The 15046-nt window shown below is 36.2% G+C and overlaps 1 protein-coding gene across 1 annotated transcript in view; it reads right to left on the bottom strand.

The window, feature by feature from the left end:
• LOC135079005 (neuropeptide CCHamide-1 receptor) overlaps positions 1-15046 on the bottom strand; it is a 280696-nt gene that overhangs the window by 121032 nt on the left and 144618 nt on the right. Inside the window, exon 2 of the mRNA XM_063973623.1 lies at positions 12879-13084. Within this exon, the coding sequence (XP_063829693.1) occupies positions 12879-13075 (197 nt within the window). The 5' untranslated portion in view covers positions 13076-13084. The remainder of the gene's footprint in view (positions 1-12878; positions 13085-15046) is intronic.

Consider the following 15046-nt stretch of genomic DNA (forward strand, 5'->3'; position numbering starts at 1 on the left):
GACTATTTGAAAAATTGTAGTAGTTTACGCGCTAATCTTAGGAACTACCGGTCTGATTTGAAAAAATATTTTTGTTATGGATAGCCCATTTATCAATGATGGTTTTAGGATAAAAATAACATCAACCTACAACCAATAGGGGCGGAGCAGTAAAGACAAATGTTGTAAAAATGGGAAATATTATTCAAACTATTTTTACGCGTACAAAGTCGTAGGCATAGCTAGTATAATATTTAATAAAATTCATCTATAAGCCCGCGCCACATGCGACATGACATAACATGCGTAGATATGTCCAAAATGTGTAATGGATTGAATGATATCAGGAACATATTTCAGATGAAAAGGTAAAAAACAGACTTTTCATTCAGTCATAACTTTTTACTGACAGCATATTTTTGATTGCGGTTTGGTTATAATGAATCAGTATTTAGTAGACTATTTAACTACATAGGTCTCGTTAGTGGTGGACATTTGGACCACACTCCATACATTTTTGGTCATTGTCCTTTGCCTTGCATTATCCCAAATTTCCCGCTTCGAATGCAGTATTAAGCCAAGTGGAAGATGACATTGTTTCTCTCAAAACAGTTCAGGTTGCCAAGTTTTGTTGCACTCCACTGCACACGTTTGGCGAACAAGAAATGCATTGGGACTTACGGTGAAAGTAATATATGAAAAATTATTTCGAAGAGAATAACCCAATCTATCTTTTATCTCCAAAGTTAAAAAAGACAAAGGAAAGGAGTTCTATTGATATAGAAAATAACGCCATACATAACGCCCAAAATACTCATTACGTAGGTAAAATGGTATACTTTCGTAAAAAAAATCATTGGTTTTACTCGTATATTAAATACTTTTCAGCTCTCACAAAAAAATTGATAGTTGAGTGACCAAAGTGGAATAATCCAAATTAAACTTTTGGAACCTTTTAATAAAATTTCTATGCTTATGTAAAACTTACTTTATATGCTACCTGTGTTACAATATAAGCTGTATGTTGGTACTATTACTTATTCTGTTTTTACTAATAAATAAAATAAAAAACCTTCACGAATAACTTACGTATAAAGATCAATGATGATTAAGTAAACAATAAACTACGTACTTTATTAGAAAAGCAATAAACAAAAAGTGGAGGATGAAGATTAATGGGGGCTGAGAGAATTTAACGCCACTTACAAATGGTTATTTACACTAAATACAATTTAGGACTAATACGACAAACGCATAAACTCCATTGGTATTAAAGGACACGTCAATAAACTAACGTAATCATTTGACTTTAATAATGCCGACTGATATTGACACTCTTATTATTTATAAGATTAGAGTCAATATTTTCCAGTAGGGAAGCCTAAGATCGCAATTTGCGGCATTTTCTCGAATTTTCACCATAAGCAGGCCTGGCTCACTCCGCGCGGTACATCCGATAATTACCTACAGCGAAGCGCCCCGCCGGCGGGTATTATATTAGTCGAGTGTCACGCGCGTGCCCGTCAGGACGCGCTGGCGTGAGTTGTAGTACCTAATTCTATGATCGAAGTATTATTTAAAAATGGACACAAAGAGAAAGAAATATTGTGCGGCGTTCGGGTGTTTAAATTCGAATTCGGATTTATCTTTTTTTCGCTTCCCTAAGAATGATGATGAAAGGTATGTTGGCCATGTCGGTAATCAATAATTCTTAGGATAGTATAGGATTCTTTTTTTCTGTAATAGTATGTTTAATTTATTCGCCTTGTGTTAAAATAGGTATCAATGAAGACATTGTAATAAAATAAGTTTTTTTTAATCCTAAGTAGGTATATTTGAAATGTTATTTTTAAAAAGGTAAAATAACAGTAATACTTACCTACGTACGTACCTCATTACAGATAAGTAGATTAATTATTTTTTCACTAGACAGCAACCCTAACAGCGTAAGAAAAGTTCAGAGGCACGCGATAGAAAGAGACAAAACTTGTAGGTGAATAAAATTGTAGGTACGTAGTGCTGTGCGAGCTGAATTCCACTGTATCGCGTCGTAACAAGACTCGCATTTATTTAAATCGTCTTGCGGAGTAATCCTTCTGTACCTGTACTATTACTTATTCTGTGCCATAAGCCCATACATTTGTCGTCGATACCTAATCATCGATAAAATTTTATCACGACGCGCATCGTAAGTAACTTTCAATTGTTGGATCAAGCCGCAGATCTTGCGCAGGAATTATAACAGTGAAAATTATGTAAATAGTCTCATAAAACACTAGCCGTACCATTTAACTTTCCCATGGGACAAACCTGACCTTCTAGTTGGGTTTTTATTGGCGGTCAAGCTGTAGATCCTGGCTACACAAGAGTTGCAGCGGTGAAAATGAGAGGTGGGAATAGTACTGTAAATAATCTTAGTGATGTCCAGAAACCTTTTTCTTTATTCAAAATCATATTACAATACATTTTTACTTCTTATTCTTATTTTACATAAGGCACTGTCAGAACTATTAGTCCCTTCTAAAGGACAAGCCGGTTTATCGCTCAACCTACTATCAGTCTTACCTACTTCTACTATAAAGCTAATGCCTTTGTGATGTACCTGACTCAAGTTTCCGACTTTAGTGACACAGCCTGAATATATCAGCCATCTCTCTGTTATTTTTAAATTCAAAAGTTTTATGAGCACTACGTCATTTACACGTCCCAGCCCTACCAATGCTTCGGAACAGTAATATGGGCCAGTGCTGAGAAGAAGCAGCGCAAGAAACTCAGTCACTATTGTCAATATTTTGCTAACTATAGTAATAATTTTGATGCAGTTTACTAAAATTCAGCACAAGTCCTCGAATTTCAATAAAAGGAGGAGTAGTTTCTCAGTTCTTCTGTATGTTTTTTAAGTAGTACCGTATAACCAAAGTCGTTGTAAGGATCTGTGAGTTTGTTTAGTTAGTTCTCAAATCTGTTAAATATGTTTAATACGGCTTTGCCGATATTCAAACATTTGTTTCTTCTTAAAAGTAGAGGAAACGTTCGAGAACCTCTAGCTATTTTATTGAAAACACTTTACTTATTAATAAACTGCATGTAATGTCACATGTATCGGCTGATTTCCATCTAGCTATGGTTAGTCCAAAGCCTTTAGCTTTAGCGAAATCCTATAATAATAAACTTAAACAGGACAAACCCGTCTCAAACGTGACATCGGGCTGTAATCTTTTTGTACAAACGAACTGTTTGTGATCCCACAGACCGCATGGTCACAGATGATTTTGTTTAGGATGCCTACCCCTTTAACCACATTATACGTATGCCTTTTAAAGCGACAGCTACCGTAAATACCCTCTCGCATGAAGCGGTATGAAATATTTTAATCCATATTTTTTGTTTATTACGAATATTTCAGTAGTTTTGATTGAATTACTTGTATGTTTTGTTAAGTAATTGGAGGATTCTATGATATTTTTCCACCGATAAAAAAGGGTTCGTTCGTTCGTTTCAGCCGAAAGACGTCCACTGCTGGATAAAGGATAAAGGCCTCCCCCAAGGATCTCCACAAAGACCGGTCCTGCGCCGCTCGCATTCAGGCACCTCCCGCGACCCTCACCAGATCGTCGGTCCACCTAGTGGGTGGCCTGCCCACGCTACGTCTTCCGGCTCGTGGGTTATTAGTTGTATATTTGTTCATAATTTATTTTCGCCTTAGTTCACCGACGCGTTCTATTATGATGCGCTAATAACTATATTAAATCCAATGTAGGTACCTATAGTTAGTTGGCTTAGGTACGAGAATTATCTACACAATCGCTTTATAGGGACATTACTGTTAGAACATAATGACTTTTGGCTAAGGCTGCCTATCGTGATTTGCATTTGGGTTTGAGTGGCAACTCTATAATACAATCCAGGTCTAACTCTATCGATCTCTCTTACACAACCTCAGAATCTTAGAAGTGAGACAGAGACAGGTAGTGCCAATAAACAGATCTCTCGTTGCGGAGTATGACCAACTGATGTTGGAAGTGCATCCGAAGTAGTCTTTGTACTCAAAGGCTTTGCGATCGGAGCGGTAAATTATGTGGTTAGCTCTGTGCCCATGATTTCAGCAATAACTAGCTCTTTGAGTAATAACTAGCTCTTGACTACATTGCCCGAAAATCATTTTCCAGAGATGGGATTCAGTGTGCTTACCATGAGTTCAAGTTGGGTGTGCTCGCTAGCGAGTGCGTCAAATCTATGAAGATGTTCTTGTAAGTAGCTGTTAAGGGCGCTGTAAAATCTGCCATAGATTTACGTTCGTGTCCTCAGTGTCATAACCGGACACTGCATGCTAAACAAACACCTACACAACATAGGTGTTACAGACAGCCCACTGTGCAAGGGGTGCATGGAGGCAGAGAAACACCGCAGCTCATGGAGTGCAGTAGCGTGGAAGAACAACGGGCTCAATTTCTTCGATCACCATCGTCGCTACAGGAGGCCTGTAGCAGCCTAGACGGGCTGCTCGCCTTCTGGGGGGATCTGGGGTGGTTGGAGTAGGAAGATAAACCACAAATCGCGCACAATGGCCCAATCATGAGGCTAAGTGCGGTATTCAATTGCCCTGCAAAACTAACTAACTAACTACGCTCATATTCACAAACGATGCTTGCTTAAGTGAAGCAGTAAATCAAACGCACAGCGTTGAATAGAGCTATGTGATTGGTTCGTATGTCACCCTGTGCGTCCGCGCGTACTGTGAGACCTCATAGTAATGTTTGTGAAAACGGACGTTACCTAATGTCATTTTTATGCAGTCGCAAGCAAGCACACGTAACGTAAACTCATGGTAAGCACACAGTTCTATTACGTAGGTCTCTACTAAAACTTTTTAGTCAACCGAGACCGGACGGCGTCCAGTAAAGGCATTGAATAAAAAAAAGTACCTATATTAGTTGCTACTGGCTAAAATATTAAGTTATTTACTAAAAGTATTTCGATATTACTTTACCATCTTGAAACTTGAGCCATTAAGTAATAAAATTAATGCTTCGTTGAAATATTTTTTCTCATCAATTTTTATACAAGACACCGTGTAGTTCACAAATCGTGTAGTCACTGCTAAAATTAATAATATTAAAACTCTTTGGATAAGATTAAATCCACTGAAAGCAAGTAGTCGTGTCTTCTTAAAGTTTTGATGATGAAAAAAGTTGCCTGAAGTACCCACATAAGACTCCCCGCAAACTGCAGACTTTTACGCCCGTATTCACAAACGATGCTTGCTTAAGTGAAGCAGCAAATCGAACGCACAGCGTTGAATAGAGCTCTGTGATTGGTTCGTGTGTCTGTCTGTGCGTCCACGCGCACTGTGAGACCTCATAGTAATGTTTGTGAAAACGGGCGTTAGTCGTATTATGCCAAAAATACAAATAATAGTTTCAACCCCAATAATTAAAATCTATAGGTACAGTGGAGTTCATAAATATATTGGCAGTGCCAATGTTTCAAAATATTGTTAGCGTTTTAATGTTCATTTTCAATACCAACTCCAAACATAATTAAAATGTAATCATATAAACTGTTCATTAATATGTTGCGGTAGCACAGTATTGACTGCGCTTCAATATTTTGAAACATTTCTATACTTATAATAAATCTGTAGAGAGGTCAATTCTGTACATGAAATATATTTTCAAAATAACTATCAGGGGGTGATTAGTGATCGATACTGATGCCAAAAATGCAATCAGTGAAATTTTTGTCTGTCTGTCTGTCTGTCTGTCTGTCTGTCTGTCTGTCTGTATGTTCCTTATAGAAACAAAAACTACTCGACGGATTTTAACGAAACTTGGTACAATTATTCTTCATACTCCTGGGCAGGTTATAGGATACTTAGGAATTCCCACGGGAACGGGAATCAGCGGGAAAATCCTTTTGTATGAAAAATCTAAACCGCTTAAGTTAGACGCTTGAAATTTGGCATGCAGGTACCTCAGTAAACTTAAAGCTTAGTTACAACAGGATATTGCAAAATTCCCACGGGAACGGGAGTTAGCGGGAAAAAACATTTGTATGAAAAATCTAAACCGCTTAAGTTAGACGCTTGAATTTTGGCATGCAGGTACCTTAGTAAACTTAAAGCTTAGTTACAACAGGATATTGCAAAATTCCCACGGGAACGGGAGTTAGCGGGAAAAAACATTTGTATGAAAAATCTAAACCGCGTAAGATAGACGCTTGAAATTTGGCATGCAGGTACCTTAGTAAACTTAAAGCTTAGTTACAACAGGATATTGCAAAATTCCCACGGAAACGGGAGTTAGCGGGAAAAAACATTTGTATGAAAAAATCTGAACCGCGTAAGATAGATGAAGGGGGGGTAAAACGAGATCCACGCGTACGAAGTCGCGGGCGGCCGCTAGTAAATAAATAAATGTCTTTGGACAATCTCACACAGCGCCATCTAGCCCTAAAGTAAGCAATTGATATGCTTGTGTTATGGGTGCTAGCTTAACGGATATACTACTTATATACTTTTATTTTTAAATACATACATATTATACATAGTAACACCCAGACCCGTCACAGAAATTAAAATTCATCATTTCAATTTCTGCCCACCCGGGAATCGAACCCGGGATCTCTCGGCATAGTAGTCCGTTCTGAACCACTACACCAAACGGCCGACAAATTGGACAAACATTGGACACTGCCAATATACATATTTATGAACTCAACTGTACCTAGAGAGCCATTAATTGCTCCAACTTTAGTATAACTTACATAATACAAACAAAAGCTTGTATTTAAAGTTGCTACTATTGTACCCAAATATACTCAAAAAGTAATTTATTTCAATATCACACGCCCATCCATTTTCATTTAGAAAATGTAATATCGGAATATCAGCACTAAAATTACTCGTACTTATCTCGAACATTCATCACTTCGATAATTTTATAAATGTACAAATAAATATCAATTAAGATAAATAATCTATACTAATATTATAAAGAGGTAAAGTTTGTAATCTCGGGATCTACTGAACCGATTCTGAAAATTCTTTCCACCACCACATTATTGCTGAATGTCACAGGTTATACAGTGTGAGTCACGTTAAAGTGTACATATGAAAATAGATGAAACTAGACTTATTTTTATCGACAAAAAAGAGGTCAAAAAATTTTTGAGATTTTTTTTTAATTTTTTATCGAATTTTTTTTCTTTCAATTACTTATTGTAAAGAAAACGTAATAACTTTTAAACTAAGCGGTATATCCTGATAAAATAAAAACAGTAATAATGCTAAATAACAGGCGATACTAAAAAAATACATAAAATACACAAAAAAGGCCAAATAATAATAAAAAATGATACTTTTTGAAAAAAATCTTCTAAAAAATTCGTGTTTTTTTGGTTATTTGATAAATTTCTCCAAAAAATGCCCCTATAACCGGTGGTTTTTATTACTTTGTATTATTTTCTATCGTATTACCTTCGTAAAACCAAAAATCGCATGTCTCTATCCTTATCACAACGTTTGCAATGATTGTTTGAACTAAGCCTCTCCGGGCGCGCCATTCAACGCTTCGTTGACAACGAAACTGAAAATGGCTCTAGATTTGTAATTTTGATAAAGACAAGTTGGATTTCAAATAAAAACAAAAGATTTCGAAGTAAAATAAGCATTTTAGTTAAAATTAAAATTGTCTCTACCTGTAGCGGAAAATAATGTTGTGGCAGGCCTTTGTTCAAACGATCATAGCAAATGTTGTGATAAGGATAGAGACATGCGATTTTTGGTTTTACAAAGATAATACGATAGAGAATAATACAAAGTAATAAAAACCACTTATTATAGGGGCATTTTTTTGAGAAATTTATCAAATAACCAAAAAAATACGAATTTTTAAACTGATTTTTTTCAAAAAGTATCATTTTTTATTATTTGTTGGCATTTTCTGGGTATTTTATGTATTTTTTCAATATTGCCTGTTATTTAGCATTATTACTGTTTTTATTTTATCAGAATATACCTCCTAGTTTAAAAGTTATTACGTTTTCTTTACAATAAGTAATTGGAAGAAAAAAAATTCGATAAAAAATTTAAAAAAAATCTCAAAAAAAATTTGACCTCTTTTTTGTCGATAAAAATAGGTCTAGTTTTATCTATTTTCATATGCACACTTTAACGTGACTCACACTGTATAAAAAACCGAAAAATTCCTCGCGGGCGAAGCCGCGGGCGGAAAGCTAGTGTTGAATAAAGCTGATGTTGATTAACTTATTTTCAGGTCGAGTTTTTAACAATAAAGAGTACATTTTACTGGTATATTGATTCATTGGAGAGACTCGTGGCAAATGCTCATAGCTGATCCCAATGACTCTTACGTGTTGATAGGATGGGATTGGATCGGAGTGCTAGGCATACATTTGGAAGGTCAACGGTTGATGTGGTGGACGTCTAATATTAAGTATTCCATTAGGTTTTGAATAAAATAATAAGTAACAAATACATCATGATCGAACCTTTCGTCATCGTAGTGCGCACTCGCTAAAATAATGTTTTGTATGACTATAATTTTCCTAAAGTTGTGATTTATTTGTAAAGAGAACAATAGTGTCTGGGACAAACCTCAAGAGGATTTAAGACACTATTTAAATCAAAGATGTAACGGCTAAATAAATAAATAAATAAAATCACTTAATAGTGATACTCGTATTGCATGTCTATACTAACTGAATTGTTGGATTAAGAATTAACGGATAATAAAACTTTAACTGTTTGTGTTTCTAAGTGAATACTTTAACAAGCGAGCTTAAGTCTAGAAACTTTCCTTTATCTAGGATTAGACCAACTTTAGATAAAAGCATTCTATCTCTATCAACTGAAAATCTATATACATATACAGGGTGTTAGGTAAATGGGAATATGAGCCGACACTAGCCCATGTTAACATGGTCATATAAATGGTATGGTGAAGTCAGAAAATTGATATCTTCATTTTAATTATTTTAATTTTCGTACAAATCGGAATTTATAAAATTTATTTTGTATGAAAATTATAAAAATTAAAATGATGATATCAAATTTCTGACTTCACCATACCATTTATATGACTATGTTAACATGGGCTAGTGTCGGCTCATATACCCATTTACCTAACATCCTGTATATAACTTTTACGAAACTCCACCCCTAAGGGAATAAAACGGGATCCACGCGTACCAAGTCGCGGGCGGCCGCAAGTTGTTTATAAATAGAAATACATTGTAATCACCGCATTTATCAAAACATAAAATTGTACCAAATGAGCTGAGCTTTTCTTTGTCTATAATATACGGTTTCAAATCAATTGAGATTTTTTTTTCCGGTTGACATCATTATTTAATTTTGTCTTATTCTAATTGGGACAGGAAAAACAAGGCAAAATTGACGATTCCAATTTCATTTCCATTCTTTGTTTATTTTTATTGTACAATTTGATGCTGAACTAGTGGAAAAGATTGTACGAACATACAAAATACAGAGATAGGTACTGAATAAAAATTTGAGAGAATTTTCAAATTAAAACCTCTATACTGGATTAAATCTTTTTCCAATTAAGATGGATCAGAAACCTCACAATATTAGTAACAGAACCGAGTATAATCCTCAACTTCAAATCTCGATATCTGAACTCTATGAACTTGTATGACCTAGAATGTTGCAATGCCATGTTTCGGGACTGTATTATTATTTAAGATCCAATTGTACCAATATGATGAAATAAATATTTATGACTATGTCATGTATGAAATAACTTGCAAACAAATCGACTTCCAACCGCCAACTGTTCAAATTGGTCAAACAGTAGGTAGTAGTGTACATTCGTTTAGCTCTTTCTAATGTATAAAATTAGAAAATGACCTAAGATGAAAAACCAGTCTTTGTTTACCCAACAGGAATCGATGTGAAAATATGTAAAAAAAAAACCTTCCTTTTTTTTGTTAAAAATGTATAACTTGATACTTGGTAATTCACAACAACACAACTAAAGTAAGACAACTAGAAATAAAGATAAGCAAAGTTGACCTTTCTGACTCCTATCTGCAGCGACATTACGGCACAGATTAGCTTGATGCAAATAATGCATGTCTCACACCTATTTACCGCACCATTAACCCAGTTTTCAGCCAGATAGAATTTCAACTAGAACTAGAAAGCTCGCTTTTTGTAACACTAAAGTAATTGCATTGGAATGTCTCTAGACTACAGTGGAATTGAGTTGAAGTGGATAGGATACACGTACATGAGCTGAGTACTTCAAACTACTACAGTCAATACTGTATTTTGCTACCTTGCAACGAAAATCTATATAAATATACATAAATAATGCAAAGGTGACTGACTGACTGACATAGTGATCTATCAACGCACAGCCCAAACCACGGGACGGATCGGGCTGAAATTTGCGTGCAGGTAGATGTTATGACGCAGACATCCGCTAAGAAAGGATTTTACGAAACTCCACCCCTAAGGGGCTAAAACGGGATCCACGCGTACGAAGTTGCGGGCAGCCGCTAGTGTAGTATAAAGTTCTGTTGACTTTACACCTTTTTTATATCGTTGTTGAATCTATATTTTTGAAAAAACTGAACATTGATTGAGGTATGGGTTACTTTATGTAAATAAGGGACCAAAAATAACTGAATTAAAAAATCAAACTAATATATCAAAACTATTTCAACGCTAACAAAAATTTACATTGTTTGACATTACAAAAGTTTATTTAGAGAATCCGTTAGTTCCTGAGAAGTGAAACTTTCAAAGACTGATTCAAACCCGACAAAAGTTGTGGGCAGAATCAAGTCAAATGTAACTAGAAACAATGGTAAGTAACTTTCTCCAACCAAGTTCTATTGAGGCGTTAAAAGATCTGTAAAGTTCACGACCTTAACCCTGGAAACCTAATACCTACGTCTATTGTTAGAGTTCCGTGCCGAAAAGTAAAAAACGGGACCCTATTATAGATCGTTTCATCCATCAAGACGCGCCCCACCATTCGGTTTCAGTTTGAGTGTTATCGATACATACATTATCCATGAGTGCACACTACAATAATGATTCGGATGGCTCAGATCAAATTCCCCGCACCCTGCCCTTCCCTCGACCAAAAATTGGTGGTACGCGTCTTCGTGGATCAAACGATCTATACTAAGACTCCACTGTCCGTCTGTCACCAGGCATCTCATGAACAGCTGAGATGTTCACAAATGATGTATTTCTGTTGGTGATAGATAGTGCTCTGTCACGTCCCGTGCCGCTCCCTTACCTCAAACACTGACTGAGTAAAGCCTATTAGACCTTTAACATTAATTTCTCTACGGTTTAGTCCGAATGTACCAACCTAACGACAAAAGAAGTACTTGTTGAAAGTCCACGACCTTAACCCTGCAAACCTATAAACCTACGCCTATTTTTGCAGTCGTTCAGTGTTCCGCCTACAGCCAAAAGTCATTATAATCAAGTGGACTTGTCTGGCCCCGCGCCAGCTCTGAGAGGGAATCAATGATACTGAGAAAGAACCGGTCGGTTCCTAGAACTGTGCGGCTTTTGCGGGAACTGGAAATGGAATAAATTGGGGATTTAAAAGTCTATTAAAATATCAAAATACATCAAAATGGGACAGAAATAGGTGGAAGGTTGAAAAGGATACCTACCTATGTTCGAAGACGAACCCAAAGCTCGAACAGATAGATATAACATCAAAATAGGCAAGAGACGATACATTCCAAAAATGCTAAAGTGGATCGAAAAGGCTTTATTATACTAGGGTTTACGTATGCACAGGGTCGAGCGGTAAAATTCGGCAAACAAATACGAGAAATGTTTGATTAAATACCTAATTAAACCGTACATATTTATTTTATACACTCCAGTTCTCCAGTTTTATTCAATATTGGGAAACTGTTTCTGTTCGGTTTAGTCCAACTGTCAAGACAAAGTTTGTACTTGGTGCAGTAAAATATTTCAAAAGTTAGTAGGTACTCTTGCTCAACTGAAGAAAATACGCTATTTTATTGTCCCATAAAGCCTTCAGGCGCTTAATAAAACCCTGCACCCCATCACAGAACTGATGTGACAACTCAACATTCCTTCGCCTCCATCTTGGGTAAATAAAAGTGAATGCAATGGTGTGTTCGCTGAGTGTTACAATGGCGATATTTCTGCGACGACACTTATTGGATATCGCGAAGTTGTTATGAGACTCCGAAATCGTGCGGATTTAGGAGAATGAAAAGAAACTTTTCGAGTGACGAGCATGAATGGGCTCACAATACGATTGAAATGGTAGATACGAGCATAAAGCTGTGGAGATTTTGCTAACATAAATCTAGTTACATTACATTAGCTAATATTGATAAAAAAAAGATAAAAAGAAAGGTCATGAATTGTGTCATGAACCAGAAAACGTCACAATCATCATCACATGAAATATCTGGCTGTTGATTGGTTCAACTACCGAACTATGTTTATTTGAAAGACACAATATCATACGGTGTGTCATGAACTATGTAATAGCTTCCTCGATAAATCAAAATGACTCTTTATATGAAGCAGAGAAGTACTGTAAGTGACAAGTGAACGCCCTCCAGCTAGGTAGGGAAGACAACTTACTAAAAGTCAGTAGAATGTGGATACGATAAGCCAAAGACAGGGTTAAATGGCGCGATGCGTACTGGGAACATTACTCCAGTAGGCTAATGATGATGATCAGGACCGTAAATGGACAAGGTAGGATGACAAGCGAAAAATCGTAGACACTAAAGATGCGACAAGCTGAAGACAGGGTAAAATGGCTCGTATTGGGAAGGCATGTCCAACAGTAAACTGCTATGGGCTAATGACGATTATGACTGTAAGTGAAACTTACGTATTCGGCACATTCCTCATCGCCTTATGCCGTACGAAGACTGCCACAAGGGTGCCATTTCCCACCACCCCAATGATGAAGATCAGAGCGAAGATCAGTGGCACAATGTACGTCTCAGGTCGCAGATAGTACGGCTGGTACTGGTAGTTCTCTGATGCGTTCAGCATCATCTCCAGGGTCTCGTTGTAGTCCTCCATGTTGCATAACTGGAACAACAGAAAGACTGAATACAGGATGTAAGAGAATCTTTTACCTAATAATCATCATCAGGTGAGATGTAGGCCAAGAACTTCCTCGTTGCGGATAAAAAAACTTAAAAAAACGTCCTTTTGGGAATAATACTCGTACACAATAAAACAGCACTGCACTACAGTTTAATCATCAATTAAGTACACATACAGGTTAAAATCTAATTAATAAAGTTATGTACTCGTATGTCCGATGATGTGGAATCATTTGTGTCTACGATTTTCTTTTGTCAAGAGCCAGTGTCTTGCTGAATAAAAGACAATATTTGAGTGCGTGATTGTTAAATTCGTACACATACTCACTCACAAATTGGATATTAAATACAAATAGTCTGAAACCAACTTATTCACCAATACCATAATTTGCCAATTCAAGCCATCAATCATAGGTACACAACACACTGATATTTTAGAAGGCTCTCGGGTCATGGCGTTTAGCTCGCGGCCAACGTTCGAATGCCACAAGGAATATCTTTTTGTTATCCCGTACGACTCCCCGCGTTCCTCAGGTGTAATTTGATAGCCAAATCAGCGTTAATCCTTTCGTTGCTAACATCGTTGCTAACAGACGGCCGTCCTGATGCCGGAATGTCCCCATTCCGCTTCGGCCATTCGAACGTTATGATGTATGTCCCCATACATGTATGCTATCTATGTCGTTTAATTACTTGAGAATCAATTATCATCTGCAACACCTTAATCAACAGTTGAATCAATCGTCCAGCTGAAATTCGATTCGCATTTGACAACACCAGTGTAGTGTCAACACCTTCCTTGTGAATAGTTTCACCCGAGGACCTTAAATTAAACATTCTATTTTACTCTTCCGTCTTCGTTACATTTTCTTTTTCTCTGTTATTGCAATCATTCTGTCTGAGCGATATTCAGTACCATTTTCATAATAATGATTCTGGCGGTCTTCGAGGCCAGTGTCATAAATCAATCTTCTTTCAGTAAGTCCTGAGGTACTTTCTTCTTTAGTCTACGAACGAATACTTGAAAATATATCGTCCACAAATAAACTGTTATGTAGCTCCAGTTTTCATTATGATAAGTTTAGCTTTATTATTTATTTCTTCTTTCACTGTTTTGATACCGAATTTTCGGTAAAGTCTCTCGTGACGTACCACGGTGCTTCTACAATATCTCAATACTCCATCGTATACTGCTGCTTTACCACATTAGTGCATTCACATAAAGATTTACAATTCAGGTAGCATCTTCGACAGTTTCCATTGAAACTTCAACAAAAACGTTTGTCTAGATTGGTTTCATTATACACTTATACTATAACAAGACCTTATTTTCCACTGCAGGTTGACCATTTCTTATGACTTTTTGCGTTATTGTTGTCCTATTGCTGGACGTTTGGTAAAAATATGCTTTTTCCACGTTACGTTTCATCCAAGTACATGCCAAGATGTAAATAAATATCTCTTCATCGAAACTAATTTTGTCACGTTCGCTTTGACGTTCGTTATTTCATTTCATTATTTCATTTCATCATTTCATTTCATCATTTCATTTCATCATTTCATTTCATCATTTCATTTCATCATTTCATTTCATCATTTCATTTCATCATTTCATTTAATTTAATTTCATTACATTTATTCAATTCATTTCATTATTTAATTTCATTTCATTACAATTCATTTCCTCATTAATAACAGGTTTAGGCGGCATAGATACAGTGTAGGTTCCATGACATGACCTTGTGGAACTCCTGCTTTCACTTTATCAATCCCTTTAAGATTCTACTTGTTCAAAAACTGAGTAAGCATCGCTTGTGCATCGGCATTCTTTTCACTCATAATAATATGTATATTCATAATATTTATTTATTCATTATTTGCAAGTCATATTTCATCACATACTGTATCATACTTAATATTAACTCTGTAAGGGTGTAGCAATTTT

Source organism: Ostrinia nubilalis, chromosome 15 (genome assembly GCF_963855985.1).
Source record: "Ostrinia nubilalis chromosome 15, ilOstNubi1.1, whole genome shotgun sequence".
In the NCBI taxonomy this organism is placed as follows: domain Eukaryota; kingdom Metazoa; phylum Arthropoda; class Insecta; order Lepidoptera; family Crambidae; genus Ostrinia; species Ostrinia nubilalis.